We start from the raw sequence: 18,332 nt of genomic DNA, 5'->3' as shown, positions 1-18,332 counted from the left end.
CTGTTCATTGTCTACCTCCTTCCCCTTGGTAACATTTTCAGGCACGATGGAATACAGTTTCACTCATACGCTGATGACACCCAGCTTTATGTGTCCACTAGGCCCACTGCCAGCATCCCACCCAGTGCCCTCACTGCCTGTCTCCATGACATACAGACATGGATGACAAGAAATTATGTAAAACTCAATAGTAGTAAAACTGAGCTTCTACTCATTGGAACCACAACAACACTTCAAAAAAGCAATATCAAATCACTCTCTATAGGTGAGAACATTATACCAGTCTCTCAACAGGTAAAGAGCCTTGGAGTTATCCTGGACAGCATCCTCTCATTCTCCAACCACATCAATAATGTCTGTTGAACTGCATTCTTCCATCTCAGGAACATCTCCAGACTGTGTCTTGTACTTACCCAGCACTCTGCTGAAGTGCTTGTTAATACCCTGGTAACATCCCGCATAGACTACTGCAACGCAATTTTGACAGGCATCCCAAACAAACTCGCCCATTGTCTACAGCTCATCCAAAACTCTGCGGCACGCATTAGTACCTGTTCAAAGTCCTTCCACCATGTTTCACCCCTGCTGATTCAACTACACTGGCTTCCAATATCCCAACATATTGACTTTAAAATCCTGCTAATCACTTTCAAAGCCTTCCATAATCTTGCCCCTCCATATATTAAAGAACTCCTACAGACCTACACACCCTCTCGTTCACTACGATCATCTAATACGGGATTATTGGCTGAACCAAACGTCAGACTCACTACAATGGGTGAAAGGGCTTTCTCATATGCTGCTCTGAAACTATGGAATTCCCTTCCCTCACATATCCGTACCCTGGACTCTGTTTCACAATTCAAAAGTGCACTTAAAACTCACCTTTTTAAATTAGCAGATGGGCTCGAAGCCACCCACTTGCTGTTATGATTTTGATGTTTTTATCATTGTTTTTTTTTTTTTTAATGTTGACTTTTTATCTGTAAGGTGACCTTGGGTGCTTTGAAAGGCGCTGTGAAACAAATTAAATGTATTATTATTATTATTATTATATTATTATAGATCTCCTGTTTATGATCTTGCCTCGTCTCTGCCTTTCCTTTTGATTTTAATGATATTTCTGGTGGATGGGGTTTGAACCCTGCACTGACTGGGATTAGATAAAGTCTTGTGTTAACACTACGAGTAGATTTCTTTCTTCTGCCTTTCAAGAGATTCATTTCAGTCTGTTAACAATGTTAAAATGACCCAAAGGTAAAATGACCCGTGTCAGTGTGGGTTTCCTCCTGGTTCTCCAGTGTTCTCCTACTTCTCAAAGACACATCTAATGACTGATTGAGGCGCCTCAGGATCTCTGATCTCAAACATATTCATCTACCAACTTCATTTCCATCTCAACAATCTGTTCATATCTTATGTACAAGTTTTATCTTATGGGTGGTAAGGTTGTTTTTTGTTGGATTCCAGCTCCTGTGGGTATTAAAGGAAATGAAATGGCTGATAAATTGGCCAAAAGATCAGTAAATCAAACCTATTATGACATTCATTACCCTTTTACCATTTCTGATATCACAAAACATATCAAAGATGCTATTTTTACAATATGGCAAGACAGATGGAAAAATTGCTAAACTGGTAGATTCTTCAACCAACTTGAACCAAATATTGCAACACATACCACATATTCTGACAGAAACAAACACAGGAGAATTACAAGACTGAGATTTGGAAAATATCTATTGAATGATACACAATTTCTTTTTTTAAAAATAACCTCCAATCAGTGTCCAACTTGTGTTGTAAAAGAATGTCAAACACCTGCTTCTAGATTGTATCAAATATCCAAACTTTCATGATAAAATTATTCAAAAAATGATAAATAAACAATTAGATATTAAAATTAAAAACTTTTACATAAATAATTTTATGATGACATAAGTTTATTATTGAAAAAGAAATAAAATTAATTTTGAAAAAAAAAAAGAAACTTGTATTTAATGTGTGTGTGCTTGGTCACAAAATGTGAACTCGTAGTTCCAATCCTGAAAGGACACCAAATCACTTCGAATGGGAGCGTCCCTAAAAGAAGCTCAAGTTAGTAAATCTCCTCAGTTGTGAGCCATGTTTATTCTGGATAGATCTCCTGTTGATTATCTCGCTTTGTCTTTCCCTTTGATTTTAATGATATTTCTGGTGGATGGGGTTTGAACCCTGCACTGACTGGGATTAGATAAAGTCTTGTGTTAACACTACTAGCAGATTTCTTTCTTCTGCCTTTCAGGAGATTCATTTCATTCTGTTAACAATGTTAAAATGACCCAAAGGTAAAATGACCCGTGTCAGTTTCCTCCTGGTTCTCCAGTGTTCTCCTACTTCTCAAAGACACATCTAATGACTGATTGAGGTGACTCAGGATCTCTGATCTCAAACATATTCATCTACTGACTTCATTTCCATCTCAACAATCTGTTCATGAGAAATAATTCTTCATCAACCCAGAATAATGTTCCTGATAAAACATGTCAGGAATAAAACAGGATGAGGCATGCTGCTCCTGGAAACTAGTCTGCGATGAGGTGGTGGGATGTGGCCCAACACAAAGTGGATTAGTTTCCATTAACAGCATGTCATGAAGGGTTCAGGCACTTGTGAAGGCTGGAGCACTCATACTGAGTGAAATGGAGGTTATGTTTAATAAAGATCCACTTTTGTGATTTCTATTCGCAATAAACAATGCAAAATCAATAAAATACGGTTTTCCTTCCTGACAGCTGCGTCCTCCTCACTTTTAAAATGGCTCCAACATTCTTTAGGGATGAAGATCACTTTAAAGATGTCACGAGGAAAAAGCTGCTCAAGTGAAACAATTGTAATTTATCAACAAGGCTGAAAGTTGTGCTTGAGGTGTCAGTAGGTGGAAAAGTCCAGAAAATTAAGATCCATTCTGTGAGTATTTCATGAAATTAATCCTAATCAGTGCAGCTACATGGGTTATATTTCTGCACTGAAGGGAGATGAAATGGTTAATAGAGGAGTGTTCATGATCTCTCTGTGTTTGTGCTCCTCCTCGTCCTCTATTGCTCTTTCACACACAGAACCAGGAAGTAACTCCTCATTTCAGAGAAAACAAACTGGTCTCTCTCTCTCTCTCTCTCTCTCTCTCTCTCTCTGTGAGTTCAGGAAAATGACCGAGGCCAGTATTTCAGTAGCTCAGGACCAGTTCATGTGTCCAGTGTGTCTGGATCTCCTGAAGGATCCGGTGACTATCCCCTGTGGTCACAGTTTCTGTAAGGAGTGTATTAATGGCTGCTGGGATCAGGAGGATCAGAAGGGCGTCTACAGCTGTCCTCAGTGCAGAGACACTTTCACGACAAGGCCTGTTCTACGCAGAAACAACATGCTGGATGAAGTGGTGGAGAAACTGAAGAAGACTGAAGTCCAAGCCGCTTCTCCTGCTGACTGTTACGCTGGACCTGGAGATGTGGAGTGTGATTTCTGCACCGGGAGAAAACACAAAGCCGTCAAGTCCTGTCTGATGTGTTTGGCTTCTTATTGTGAAACTCATCTGAAAACTCACTATGAAGTTTCTTCATGGAAAAAACACACATTAATTGAAGCCTCAGCAAAACTCCAAGAGAAGATCTGCTCTGAACATAACAAGCTGATTGAGATCTACTGTCGTACTGATCAAACCTGCATCTGTTACTTGTGTACGATGGATCATCACAAAGGTCACGACACCGTCACAGCCGCAGCAGAAAGAGCTGAGAAACAGGTGAGAACTAGAAATCTTTCCAGAATTAAATCATCTTAATTATAGTTTCCCATCTAGAAACAGGTGCTTTAGTCAGTGATATGATTTGAACTTTAATTTCAATGTGTGTCTCAATCAGAAGGATTCTGTAAAAGCTGATTAAAATTGTCTGTGTTCTGGTGAACAGAGTGTTAAATTTATCTTCAGTGATGGTCGTAATCTGGTTCGGGGTGGGTTTCCTGATAACGGTGCCCTTTAGACCTAAAGAGAGAGGTGAGAGACTCTCTTCAGGAACGAATGTTGTCTCTGTGTGTGGTTTTCCAGAACTCACTCATAAGAAGGAGTCTAAAGAGCAACAGGACGAAGAACGTCTTTGCAGTTCGCGTCCCCGATATAGGCATTAGTAGCTGCTAAAGGCAATCATACTGTCGTTGCTGAAGGCATTAGTAGTTGCTAAATCCAGTTGATAAGGTCACATGGTGTTCATTTTTAACCAAAATCTAATGAAATATAAAGTGTTTTAAAATAAGATAATATATAGTATCATCTGGAAGCATTACATATATAATGTGGTAATTAATTAACGAAACTATTTTATGTTTTTGGCAATTTTTTTTATTCCAAGCGTGTTTTTAATGAAATGAACAAACGTTCACATGAAAGAATGAGCAAATAATAAGCTAAATAATGAGGTAAATGTGTTCCCCGTGCTCGCTCATTTCACTGTTACCCCCCGATCATTCAGTCAGGATTATTTCAGCTGTTCTCCACAGTGCAGAGTGGGCCATGTTCTCCCTTATAAGTGCACAGAGAGAGAGAGAGAGAGAGAGAGAGGTTTTGATCTGTGTGTAGTGTGTACCGAAGGAGGTTTAATATATATAGTCAACCTTATATGGAAGGAGGTCAATTCAACCTTCTTAGGTACACACTACACACAGATCAAAACCTCTCTCTCTCTCTCACACACACACACACACCATTAGAGGTGCAGAAATGCGTCTCATTTATAACACTAAATTAGTTAATCACTCTCCTAATGGAGCTAAATTTGATTAAAATATAGTGATATAAATGTGACATTCTGATATCCATACGTAATTCCATAACATACTGAAATATATTCATCGTGTTTTGTGTATATTTATTTAATAATTAACAGAGCTGGACAAAGAACCCAACTTCATTACTTAAGTCAAAGTACAGATCCCACTGGGCAAATGTTACTCCGATACAAGTGAAAGTTGGACAGTCAAATTTTTACTTCAGTTAAAGTACTGCAGTATTTGCTTTTAAAAATCCTTAAGTATTAAAAGTACATTTTCTGTCAATGCATTGTTGTATTATAGCCACAACGCTTACAAAACCTAATGCCTCTGAAACACCTGACTGGATTTACTGACTAACTTGTAGAACCTGTAGAATAAACGCCTGGTAGAATGTTACAAAATGAAACACAACTGAACTGAAAAAGACCCATTGTCATTTTCATTTTTTTATTGTAACCCTCCTCCCCACCGCCACAAAGCAGCATGGTAGTGTTCTGACCCGGCTCTGGCAGTGTGTGCACACATGGATGTGTGTGTTAATCAGGAAGACAGTGGAACAGCTGTAAATGCAGCTTGCTCAGAAAATAAAAAGGACAATCCAACCTGATTAAAACCCAGATCCGCACCTCGAGCTTAATAACGGCCCAACAGCAACTCTGCTTTAAGCAAGACAAAAAAAAAAAAAAAGGTGCAAGACCGTCATCTGACATCAAAACAAAAAATTCCAGCAATTTGTTAAGTGTATGTATTCATGCACATATGAATCTGCCTGTGGAATCATGTCAGTGAAGCTCCACCTGACATGCTAGCAAACTCTTTTCAAACTCAAAATCATATTGGGCAGCTAATATTACGAGAAAATAAAGATTTCTACTTTTTTGTTTAATTGGCAAGATTATGAAAAAACATTTCTGAAAGGACTTCAGAAAACTGAACGTTATTCATGTTAGTGTAACTCCGTTTTTACATGCTAACTAACAGTGTCCAAGTTAACTAGCTATGTGTAAACATTAGACGTGGACAAGGCGATGGCAACTTGGCAAATCCATAGAAAGCCATTTGACTAATCAGACTGTGTAGCGATTGCAACGTTATCGCGAGCTCTAAAGCACAGACAACTTCACTGCAAGCTTTCTCTTGGAATAAAACGTTTATATCCCTCAATATGCTTCCGCAGGTGGGATGGGGAGGTTTTGTAGGCTGTGATGTGCTCTGTTTTAGGCAAACAAAGCAAACATTTAAAATGAAACGACTCTTTATTCCTTTCAGAAAACTGAACCATGGGTTCTAGCTATAGAACCGTGGGTGTGTGCATTCCCCAGAAGAACCGCCTCCTTCCATTCTGCCATCAACTGATCGTGTTAAATAATGCTGCGGAGAAATCATTGATCTTGATTTTTGATCCAGTCTATGGACGTGACGTGACCCTAGTGATTACTGATAGACTGTCTCAGTGTCACCTGCGGAAAAACCAATCACGTTTTAGAAAAGAAAAAAACATCCACTTTCAAAGCTGCTTCATAGTAACGAGTAACGAGGACCTTGATAGAAATGTAGTGGAGTAAAAAGTACGATATTTGTCTTTCAAATGGAGTGAAGTTAAAAGAAAGAAACCTTTGTCACATGCACACTTCATCCTCTGCATTTAACCCATCTGAAGCAGTAAACACATGCGCACACACACCCAGAGCAGTGGGCAGCCACACAGCACCCGGGTACATCAGCCTAAGGCCGCCCCACGTCAACCAAACTGCATGTCTTTGGACTGTGGGGGAAACCGGAGCACCTGGAGGAAACCCACGCAGACACGGGGAGAACATGCAAACTCCACACAGAAAGGCCCTCGCAGGCCACTGGGTTCGAATCCGGAACCTTCTTGCTGTGAGGCGACCGTGCTAACCGCTACACCACCATGCCATCCGTGAAAAGTCATAAGTTTAAAAAAAATAACACTCAAGTAAAGTACAGATACTCCAAAAGTGTCCTTAAGTACAGAACTCAAGTAACACTGTAAAAAAAATACCCTGTTAAAAAACAGGAATGACCTGCAGCAGAGTTTCCAGGAGATTCCTGTTATTTAACGGTGCTCTAGTTTAACACTAAGTTCATGTAAAATAACAACATGAACTCACTGTAAACTAACAGGAATCACCCGTTATGATTTTCAGTATCTTCCTGTTATTAAACGGTGTAAAAACAATAATACTGTTAAACAACAGGAATGACCTGCAGCAGAGTTTCAAGGAGATTCCTGTTTTTTTATCAGTGCTTTGTTTAAATACGAAGCATGACAATAATAGTACAAAACAGTATTATGTAAACACAAAATAATTTTATTTCATATATTAAGATATAAATTCATACATATGTCATTAAAATCACAATTACTCAAGTCATTTTCAACAACTTCCAATTCATGGAGGCTCTTCCATTGAGGAAAGGGAGGATCATCCTCCTTTACATTTCAAATAAAATTATAATTAGAAAATTATAATTTTCATATTTCATCGATTCAATAATAATAATAATAATAATAAAAAACCTCATGTTATATTGATTCCTTACATACAAAACGAATTATTGAAAGCCTAATTGTGATTACAGAAACTATAAAGCAGTGGAAACCAAAATAAATATTACATCAGACCAACACTCTTCCCTTACATATTTGTTATTTGTTTACACTCCTACAGTAAAATCAACTTTTGCAGTGTATTTTCAACTTAAAATTTTACACTTACACTCTGAAATTAACAATTACACTCTGAAATTAACAATTTTTTCTTCTATTGGTCAGGACAATTCAGCCTGTTGGATAGTTGATGGGTCAATTCAGCCTGTAGAAAAGAGAAACAAGCAGGGATCGGGAGAGAATTACAGCCTGATTAACAGGAAAATGGTGCCAAAATTATCCATGTGTTGTGTGCCACACATTATCAATTACCAATGATTTACTGTACATTCACACCAGAGGGTACAAATTTTACAAAGCACACAGAAGTAATCTTCTTTCCATTTAACGTGGATGGAAAGTTCATGCACCTATGCACCTAAGTAATACAGGCTAAAAAGCACATTCGCTGATAATGCTATGTTAGTCAAAACTGATTACTTGTAACTGTAGTAACTGTACTTCTGAAGACGTTTCACTTACCATTTTCACACCAGGGCGTAGCAGTAATCCATCACCTTCCTCAGCAAGGATGAAACCTTAGAGGGGGAGTTTCTGCTCCTCTTCCCACTGGCCTTCGTCCCCCTTTCGGGATTGATGCCCACAAGACACCTGAGAAGATAACCATCTGATATGAATCTGTTAAGCACAATGGAGTTCAGCTAGAGATTACTTAACCTTGATCAGCCATATAGTCTAGTTACCAGAGGGGGTTCTCAAACACCCCGTGTTGCCAAAACCTTTTTTTTTAAAGACTCAGCCATATGTCTACTTCACAATAAGAACTAGAAAAGCACTCGGAGAGCGCAGACCTCCGCCAAGCACAACATTTCCTTCCATATTGTGGATCAGCCTTTGGCATGTGACAGAGGACCCCATTGTCAGGCACTGAGAGAAATGTCATGAGTTTTGGCCAATAATTAAGCGAGATATTGAGGAACAAAAATTTGGGCCCCATTTACCACAATGTTAAAGAAAATTTTAAAGTGATCTAGAATCCAGGATTTCTTCTGGATCACCCCCAAAAGTTAATCATTTCTTCCTTTTCCCATTTCCAACAAACCCTGAGAATTTCATCAAAATTCGTCGATAACTTTGAGTTATGTTGCTAACTAACGGACAGACAGACAGACAGACCCTCCCAAAAACATTACCTCCTTGGCGGAGGTAAACATTGAAAATGCTGCAAACTGTCCCATGGGTGTTTTTCAGAGGTTGATGTAGGACTGCAGACAGAACACAGAACCAGTGGCTCAACCCTTCAGCAGTTGAGCTTTGAACATTCATACTAGATTCAACTCCCAACATGACATAAGCCTATGTACAGTACATCAAGACATCACATTGAATTCAACCACCATTCCAATCCAACGACCAATCTCAGTCCAGAAGCACAAAAACCTTCCAGTCTGTGGCAACCTCCCTCACATAAACATAAAGCAGTGCAATGCAGTGATGCTGCTTTGCATTTGCATCGCCTAATACAGACTTTTATACATTTATAGGCAATAAGCTCACAGCAGGCTTTTGAAGCTTCAGCAAGTGAGGTCCAGTATGGTTAAAAAATGCCAGAGACCAGAGTGTCTTTTGAAATTGAGTTGACAGTCTGGAGCACAGCATGGAAGCTGTATGTTGAGTATGTTGGCATGGATTTTTGTATGGTTGACATAACGAATGGCTGTGGTGGACTGATGCCCACATATTTTACAAGAAAACATGCTGTACCATGCAGCAAGCTCGTATGAGCTCAAGGAAGCATCGAAGTGTCCTGACCTACGAAGGGAACTGCTCTAAATAACACCACTGCTCTGAATTACACCACCAAATAACACAAATTGAATCGATTTCATACATACACATCAACATTCACAGAACTGATTTTAAAAGATTACCGTATAACAAATATTAGAAATGAGCGGCTAGAGATAATGAGATGAGATAAATCAAAACCTTCACTAGCTAGCCAGTACGGGGCAGCCCGTGCTTGCTAGCAAGTAGCCTACTTCACTAACAAGTAAAAGTTAGCTAGCAGCTACAAGTTCTGGGCAATGCGACCTTTCGCCGGAACCAGGCTTAACTGTGAATTAATTGTGAGTACGAAATGATAGCTTCAAACTTTGAGAGACTGAAAAACAGACAGAAAATTCACCTTCTCACTCCAATTGACACACTCCAACTGCAGGCAGATTTCCAGGAGGCGGGAACAAAGATCTTGGTAGGGTTACTCTCTTTGGCGGTAAACTCTGTTCCACTCCACCTCTCCCCGACTCGCCCAAGCGTGGATTAACAGGAAGAACGTGTATTTCGAAAAAACATTATGGGCGTGGTAGTTAACAGCGCTGGACCGTCATTTAACCCATTCATCTCACCGATAACACGAAATCCCAGTTTATTCAAAATAACCCGTGGTTAATGTTGGAATCTTGGTGTAAATCTACAGAAACTTTTTACAGTGAAATGTACTTCGTTACTGTCCACCTCTGATAATTAACTCGATGTACTTGCAATGTAGAAGAAAACTAATTGAACACCACCAGCAGATTCAACACCAGTTTCCCCCGCTGACTGTGAGAGTCCCTCAGAGCCGCATGCGCATTCTGTGGATTCGGCAGCGAGCGAGTCGCTCTTTGTTTTGAACGAGTGCTCCGGGTCTCTCGTAAATTCCGAGCAAACTAAAGGACGACTTGTGCTACGATGTTGTTCGGGAAAACCACGTTAGCTTGATGATGGATCTTAAGAGGTCATTTAAAACTCTCTTGGCCTTAAGAGGCTTTCGGGAAACCCAGCCCAGATCAGTTAGTGAACATTTCTCTGTCTCTCACACACACACACACACACACACACACACACACACACACACAGAGTACATAACCTTCAGAGCGAAACATGAATGTACTTTGAACTGACATTAATATGGAACCAGTTCGCTCGTACTGTATAAAAAGCTGAATGTATTTTATTTGTCCTCAGAGTGAGTTAAAGGAGGAGCAGATGAAATCCCAGCAGAGAATCCAGGAGAAGCAGAAGAAGGTGCAGGAGCTGAAACAGGCTGTGAACACTATAAAGGTGAGCAGTGAGCAGAGACAGAGCTGCTCCTAGAAACACACACAACATGGACAACGAGTCATTTACAGTCCCAGTAAGAGAGGGAATGATAGATGAGCTTTACATCGTGTGTGTGTGTGTGTGTCCTAACAGCTCAGTGCACAGACGGCAGTGGAGGACAGTGAGAGGATCTTTACTGAGCTGATCAGCTCCATGGAGAAAAAGCGCTGGGAGGTGACGGAGCTGATCAGAGATCAGGAGAAGGCTGAACTGAGTCGAGCTGAACGACTCCTGGAGCAACTGGAGCAGGAGATTGCTGATCTTCAGAGGAGAGTCACTGAGCTGGAGCAGCTTTCACACACACACGATCACATCCATTTCCTCCAGGTAACACTCACTGTCTGATCTACAGAGCCAGCTGTTCCTCACACACTCTCTAAAACACCTCTCATTAAGGGAACAATAAATGTCCCTGTCTGACATCACAAGTGGGTTTTACATTTCATTTGCTTTCTGTAGGTTTTAGCTTCTGGACGTCACTCTCCTCAATTACACAGACCAGATTTTCACACGTCCAGCGTCACTGTCCATCAACATCTTTCATTTGATGGAGTGAGGAATTCTCTCTCAGATCTGAAAAAGAGACTCGAGGAATTCTGTGAGTTGGAATTCAACAAAATCCCTCCACATGGTAAGAGGAGCTGTTCCTGCTGGAGAAACACAGTGATGTGTTATTTCTTACCGACGCTCCTGCTTTCTTTTCTGCAGACACTTTATTCACCCGACACTTTGAACTAAAACACTGATTTAAAATGAATAAACTGACTGGATCACTTTAAACTATTTCCATCTTTTACACAAACTCATGTTTCTATTTTTCTCTCCACAGCTGCAGCAGTTCAGATCATTTCAGGACCAGAACCACAGAGCAGAGAAGAGTTTCTGAAATGTACATCTAACACACACACACACACACACACACACGTCTAGGCCTGTCATGATCACAAATTTTGTTGGACGATATATTGTCTCAGAAATTATTGCGATAAACGATATTATTGTTGACGTCTTTTCAAGACAATTTTATGCCACTAGTAAAATAATAATGATCATGCAAATACACCCTTTCAAAGAACAGTAAACTTTTTTAATTAAGTCAACTTATTCAATTCAACAGTGGAATGTAAAAAATAAATAAATAAGCTAAAGAAATAAAACAACAATCAAACAAAACCACTCATCAAAAATAATAAATAAAATACAATTTATTGCTCTTAAAAATTGCACTGAAGTGAATATTAACTTGGCACAGGGTAATAAAAAGACATTCTTTTCTTCACAGGCAACATTCTGCCAATCCAGTTTCTCAAAGATTAGTACCCAGATCAACAAAAAGTGCAAAGTAACAATGTATTGCCAGCTGTCATTTGGATAAAAGTCACAACAATTAGAACGAGATAACATGTAGGCAAGGGCGTAGGTTTGGTATTAACATTGGTGGGGACAAAAACCCAATGCCAACCCCCAGTGGTGCCAACTTCAGGTCAACATTAGAGGGTCACAATATTTTGCTCCGTTGTGTTCCACCAAAATAGTCTCCATCATCTCTCCAAAGGCCAGACTTTTAACATTTGAAGTTCAGAACTGTAGTAATTCATGAATAATAATAATATGAAATCCATTTGATTAACTGCAAATCTTGCATGTGGTGATTAACTCATTCTACCAATTGCAAATGTGTTTTCCAAGCGAATAGCGCACTGACTGTCGGGAGGGTGTATGTTCCTTTCCCTCATAAATGGAAATAAAACCCATCCGGAGCCTTAAACACTGCGTTCCATGAGGCTGGCAGGGGGAGTCGGCTCTCTTCTGTGGGATCTTTAACTAGTTTTAGAATGCTAGTTTAAGCTGATATGTGATTGATCTAACGGTAAAACAGCACGAGGGCTCGAGAACTTTGACAGGTTACAATTTTACTTCAGTGTTGCCAGATACTGCTGACGTTTTCCAGCCCAAAATATCTTCAAAACCCACCAACATGCACTTAAAACCGCCCAAAATGTAAAATGTACTTGATGCCTATCTTGTAAAGTAAAAATATGCAGCTACAGTCCAGTATACTATTTGTAAATCGAACAAATAGCAACATGAGCCCGTCAGTGTTGGAGGTGAAAAATCTGCTGTCTGGTACTTGGCTCCGTGTGGTTGAATCAGATTATAAATCTGCAATCCTCTGCTGTGTTCTGAATCCTGCATGCACCAGTAGGTGGCACACACGCATAATATTATGTCAGCTATGTTAGGCTACGATGCATACAGTGGGGCAAAAAAGTATTTAGTCAGCCACCAATTGTGTAAGTTCTCCCACTTAAAAAGATGAGAGAGGCCTGTAATTTTCATCATAGGTACACTTCAACTATTAGAGACAGAATGGGGGGAAAGAATCCAGGAAATCACATTGTAGGATTTTTAATGAATTAATTGGTAAATTCCTCGGTAAAATAAGTATTTGGTCACCTACAAACAAGCAAGATTTCTGGCTCTCACAGACCTGTAACTTCTTCTTTAAGAGGCTCCTCTGTCCTCCACTCGTTACCTGTATTAATGGCACCTGTTTGAACTCATCAGTATAAAAGACACCTGTCCACAACCTCAAACAGTCACACTCCAAACTCCACTATGGCCAAGACCAAAGAGCTGTCAAAGGACACCAGAAACAAAATTGTAGACCTGCACCAGGCTGGGAAGACTGAATCGGCAATAGGTAAGCAGCTTGGTGTGAAGAAATCAACTGTGGGAGCAATTATTAGAAAATGGAAGACATACAAGACCACTGATAATCTCCCTCAATCTGGGGCTCCACGCAAGATCTCACCCCGTGGGGTCAAAATGAACACAAGAACGGTGAGCAAAAATCCCAGAACCACATGGGGGGACCTAGTGAATGATCTGCAGAGAGATGGGACCAAAGTAACAAAGGCTACCATCAGTAACACGCTACGCCGCCAGGGACTCAAATCCTGCAGTGCCAGACGTGTCCCCCTGCTTAAGCCAGTACATGTCCAAGCCCGTCTGAAGTTTGCTAGAGAGCATTTGGATGATCCAGAAGAGGATTGGGAGAATGTCATATGGTCAGATGAAACCAAAATAGAACTTTTTGGTAAAAACTCAACTTGTCATGTTTGGAGAAAGAATGCTGAATTGCATCCAAAGAACACCATACCTACTGTGAAGCATGGGGGTGGAAACATCATGCTTTGGGGCTGTTTTTCTGCAAAGGGACCAGGACGATTGATCTGTGTAAAGGAACAAATGAATGGGGCCATGTATCATGAGATTTTGAGTGAAAACCTCCTTCCATCAGCAAAGGCACTGAAGATGAAACATGGCTGGGTCTTTCAGCATGACAATGATCCCAAACACACTGCCCGGGCAACGAAGGAGTGGGTTCATAAGAAGCATTTCAAAGTCCTGGAGTGGCCTAGTCAGTCTCCAGATCTCAAACCCATAGAAAATCTTTGGAGGGAGTTGAAAGTCCGTGTTGCCCAGCGACAGCCCCAAAACATCACTGCTCTAGAGGAGATCTGCATGGAGGAATGGGCCAAAATACCAGCAACAGTGTGTGAAAACCTTGTGAAGACTTACAGAAAACGTTTGACCTCTGTCATTGCCAACAAAGGGTATATAACAAAGTATTGAGATGAACTTTTGTTATTGACCAAATACTTATTTTCCACCATAATTTGCAAATAAATTCTTTAAAAATCAGACTGTGATTTTCTGGATTTTTTTTCTCATTCTGTCTCTCATAGTTGAAGTGTACCTATGATGAAAATTACAGGCCTCTCTCATCTTTTTAAGTGGGAGAACTTGCACAATTGGTGACTGACTAAATACTTTTTTTTGCCCCACTGTATCTAACATCTGCATTGCTGAGGTTATTTATTTTTTATTTATCTTTTTATCCTGTTTGTTTTATTAATTTTATAGGCCTAGTTATTCTGCTTAATTTATTTTTGTCTACATCCATGTATTTTCTTCATCTGTTATCCTGATTTTTGTGGATTTGTTAGATTGTACCTGTTTTATATACTTCCATTAAAAAAAAGTGAGGCTGCGATGCATGGCTGAATGTAACATGAGAAGAGAAAATGGAGAATGGATTGCATCATTCTTATTTACTAGTTTATGAGTTCAGTTTCTGCACTACATTACACACATTCATATTAGTCTTACAGTTACATCGACATTTTTTTGTTTAAATAATACTGAATGAGATTAATGTTTATTGTTAATGATTAATTTAGGCCAATGCTCGATTTTGGTTGTTTAAAATACCTAAGGGGTGCTGGGTAAACTAGGTCTTTGTGTCGTGTGATGTCCGCGATCTCTGATTGGGTCAAAGAAGTGTTTAATATGGATTGGATTGGATGTAGACTAGTGGACGGAGATAGTACATAGAATGTGCTGCATCAAAGCCCCACACAGAACGTTCGTGCGAAATGTTTATAAACATTTAATAAAAACCCGCCGAACTAACGTCAAACCCGCCCGATCTGGCAACACTGTTTTACTTGTCAACAGAATGTATCTGAATTCTGATTGGTTGTTGTATCTGAATTCTGATTGGTTGTTGTTATATTATTGCCCTTTTGTTGTGTTCTTGAGCCCAGAGTGGGGGGAGGGGGGAGTGACAGGGTTCTACAGAGAAAAGTTTTCACTGCAACCGAACTGCTGTTTTCGTGACCACGCCCCCAGCGCGGATATTCATGGTCACATTGTTCAGTTTGTTTTTCTCTTTTATTTTAGATTTCTGTTATCTGACTCTGGATCCCAACACGGCACATCGTCGCCTCATTCTGTCTGAGAAGAACAGAGCGGTGAGAGGCAGTGAGAGAGAGCAGCGTTACTCTGATCATCCAGAGAGATTTGATTCCTGGTGGCAGGTGTTGTGTAAGGAGAGTGTGTGTGGACGCTGTTACTGGGAGGTGGAGTGGAGCGGGTATGGTGTGGCCATATCAGTCTCATATAAAGACATCAGCAGGAAAGGATGGGGTATTGAGTGTCTGTTTGGACTCAACAATCAGTCCTGGAGTCTGCGGTGTTCTTCTTCTTCTCTCTCTTTCTGGCACAACAACATTATGAATGATCTCAGAGTTCCATCACCCTTCAGAATAGGAGTGTATGTGGATCACAGTGCAGGAACTCTGTCCTTCTACAGCGTCTCTGACACGATGAAGCTCCTCCACAGAGTCCACACCACATTCACTCAGACTCTATACGCTGGGTTCTGGCTCTTGGATTCTGGTTCTCCAGTGAGATTGTGTGATCCAGAATAAAAGTGTGGAGTGTTTTCTGTAAAATTCCTGCCCGTTGCCACATTGCTGCTCAGTCGTCTGTTTCACTAGAACACAATCCAGCTGCACAAAAACACTCATTTTAATATTTAAATTTAAACAGATGAATAATTTAAAAAATTAAAATGGAAATGTTAAAAATTAACTGTCAGACAAGAAACTCGTCAAATTTAAAACGAAAATGATCTCATGACCTTCGCATTATAAGGTTGTGTTTGTTTCATATTAAGCAGCGTCTCATTAAATAACTAATAAACAGTAATAAAGCCAGAACAGAACAACATTTTAAACCTGTTCAGGTCACACTATATAAAAATAAAACATCACTTTTGGAATGAATTTGATTTTTCTGCTTGTGTTCTAAGATGTAAAATCCACATTCACTTTTTCAAATCTGAAGTTGTTTCTAAACCCTGAGATTTGATTGTAAAACATTGAACAATATTTAAACTCCATTAGAACATCCAGTACATGATCGGTTCAGGCTGCCGATGTCGTGTTCATCCCATATTCAGCCTGGATGATGATTGGCCCGCAGATAGAACCTTATAAATCCAGGTTTATCTGTGAGTTTGGGATTTTTATTCAAATATTCCAATCAAAGCTTTGCAGAATAAAAGATAAGAGCACAGGAGAATAAAGTTTCCCCCAGTGATGGAGTTTCTGTGCTGAACTCATTTTCAGACAGAAGCAAATTCAACCTTTTCCTGAGAGTTTCAGCAGCTGGATAAATATTGTTCAGTATTTTAAACTGAATTTCTTTCACTGTGGGTGAAATTGGCCATCTTGGATAACTACAGTGTGTATTTGTTAGCGTTCCTCCATCGTCAGTTATTCTTTGGTTAATTTTTTTTTTTTTAAATCAGGGAATAGCTTCCATTTTAAAACATTTCTAATTCCTTTGTTATTAGATTTTCTTTCACCGATTTTCAATTCAGGCAGTTTGACCGACACCTTTGAATATTCAAGGGTATTTTTTATCGTGAATCTTAAGGGAGGTGGAATAGCTCTACAAATTTAATTAAATTTTCTATAGACACATTTTAAATGAAACTTTTCTACAAATGAATTAAATTGCATTAAATGTCCATTTTCATCCATTAGATCAGTAATATCTAAAACTTTATCATTCCATTCTTGTTGAAATAAAGTCTTCCTATTAATAGTAATGTTCTATTATTCCACAAGGTCAAGTACGGTAGCATTTGTGTACATTAAATAAATTTGTGAAATTGAGCAGCCTTGTCTGATTCCACGTAAAATCTTAAATTGAATAATTGATTGGTAATCAATCATATCCAGAATCAGTCGGACGTGGTTTTGAATATATCTTCCCTTCATGAAGGCTGATTGATATTCGTCTACAAGTTTTACAAGTACACGCTTTAGACGATTAGCAGATACTAAGGCAAGTAATTTATAATCATTGCATAGTAAGGTTATAGGTCTCCAATTGTCTAGCAACAAGAAGTCTTTTTTGGGTTTTGGTAGCAAGGTTATTAAGCCTGTCTTCATCGTCGGGGATAAACATCCTTTGTGAATGCATTCTAAAAATGCTCTATATAATAATTTTTTTTAATATCCACCCAAAAGTATTTTAAAAATTTAGATGTTAAGCCATCGATTCCTGGTGATTTACCATTTTTCATTTGTTTTAATGCAATTTCAATTTCTGTTATAGTTCATTCCTCATCAAGTGTATGTTTGTCTTCATCCATTTCTTTGATGTCATCATTGATGGGATAAAATAAGACGTCACATTCTGATTTATTAAATTTAAGTTACAATAAACGAGCCAAATTCCATCCTGTACTCATTTCTGATCTTCTATTATATTATCATTGGTCATAAGCTTACTCATTTTTTTCTTAGTTTGTCTTTGTTTTTCAAGTCCGAAGAAATACAATGACCTTTTTTCACCCTGTTCGATCCATCCAGCTCTTGATCGAGTGGAAGCTCCATTTGTCTTTATTGTGTACATTTCGTCTAGTTGAGACTGCAGTGACTGTAATTCTGAAATGTTTTTGAAGGGTAGTTGTGTGTTATTTACTAATGTATTAATTTTATCAATCAGATCCTTTTGTTCTTGTCTCCTTATATGTGAAAGTTTTTTACCCATGCCAATTGCTATTTGTTTGAGCTTAAACTTAAATCATTCCCATTTACTCCTATCAGACATGTCTAACTCTTCAACCTCCAAAATAAGAGACTTCACCTGATCACAAAATGCACCGTTCTGTAATAAGTTGTGATTAAATTTCCAGATATTAGGAAGGATCTTATGTTGCTTAGACATGAATAGGTTTAGACTAATCGTACAATGGTCTGTGAGCGGAGAGGCTGAAATTTCACAATCTAAAATATCATTATACAGCTCACAAGAGATAAGCCAGTAATCTGGTCTCGAACACTGACCGTTTCCTGCAGCATTAAACCATGTATATTGAATACAAGTT

At 39.2% G+C, this 18,332-nt stretch overlaps 2 protein-coding genes and 1 long non-coding RNA gene across 3 annotated transcripts in view; 2 read left to right on the top strand and 1 right to left on the bottom strand.

The window, feature by feature from the left end:
* Nucleotides 1-18,127, top strand: part of LOC132879196 (tripartite motif-containing protein 16-like) — a 45,067-nt gene extending 26,940 nt beyond the window's left edge. Inside the window, exons 5-6 of the mRNA XM_060913711.1 lie at nucleotides 11,409-11,468; nucleotides 15,329-18,127. Coding sequence (XP_060769694.1) covers nucleotides 11,409-11,468; nucleotides 15,329-15,858 — 590 coding nt within the window. The 3' untranslated portion in view covers nucleotides 15,859-18,127. The remainder of the gene's footprint in view (nucleotides 1-11,408; nucleotides 11,469-15,328) is intronic.
* Nucleotides 3,083-10,924, top strand: LOC132879486 (E3 ubiquitin/ISG15 ligase TRIM25-like). Its single transcript, XM_060913726.1, has 3 exons — nucleotides 3,083-3,778; nucleotides 10,445-10,540; nucleotides 10,673-10,924. Exons 1-3 carry the CDS (start codon nucleotides 3,188-3,190, stop codon nucleotides 10,922-10,924), a joined length of 939 nt encoding a protein of 312 aa, XP_060769709.1. The 5' UTR covers nucleotides 3,083-3,187.
* On the bottom strand, nucleotides 7,290-9,761 carry LOC132879637 (uncharacterized). The gene is made up of 3 exons (XR_009653856.1): nucleotides 9,624-9,761; nucleotides 7,958-8,086; nucleotides 7,290-7,640 (listed from the first exon to the last, which is right to left on the bottom strand). It is a non-coding gene; the product is annotated as an uncharacterized LOC132879637 (long non-coding RNA).
* Nucleotides 18,128-18,332: the final 205 nt, after the last annotated feature.

This window comes from Neoarius graeffei, chromosome 2 (assembly GCF_027579695.1).
Source record: "Neoarius graeffei isolate fNeoGra1 chromosome 2, fNeoGra1.pri, whole genome shotgun sequence".
NCBI lineage: Eukaryota > Metazoa > Chordata > Actinopteri > Siluriformes > Ariidae > Neoarius > Neoarius graeffei.
Note: the sequence above shows the minus strand (reverse complement) of the source record. Positions and strands in the feature narration are given on the sequence as shown.

What these genes read in the sequence shown, in the direction of transcription:
- LOC132879486 (XM_060913726.1), top strand. Translation starts at nt 3,188, where the DNA reads ATGACCGAGGCCAGTATTTCAGTAGCTCAGGACCAGTTCATGTGTCCA. An exon ending in CAGAAAGAGCTGAGAAACAG is followed by an intron (nt 3,779 to 10,444) that starts GTGAGAACTAGA and finishes ATTTGTCCTCAG; the next exon opens with AGTGAGTTAAAGGAGGAGCA. An exon ending in AGGCTGTGAACACTATAAAG is followed by an intron (nt 10,541 to 10,672) that starts GTGAGCAGTGAG and finishes GTGTCCTAACAG; the next exon opens with CTCAGTGCACAGACGGCAGT.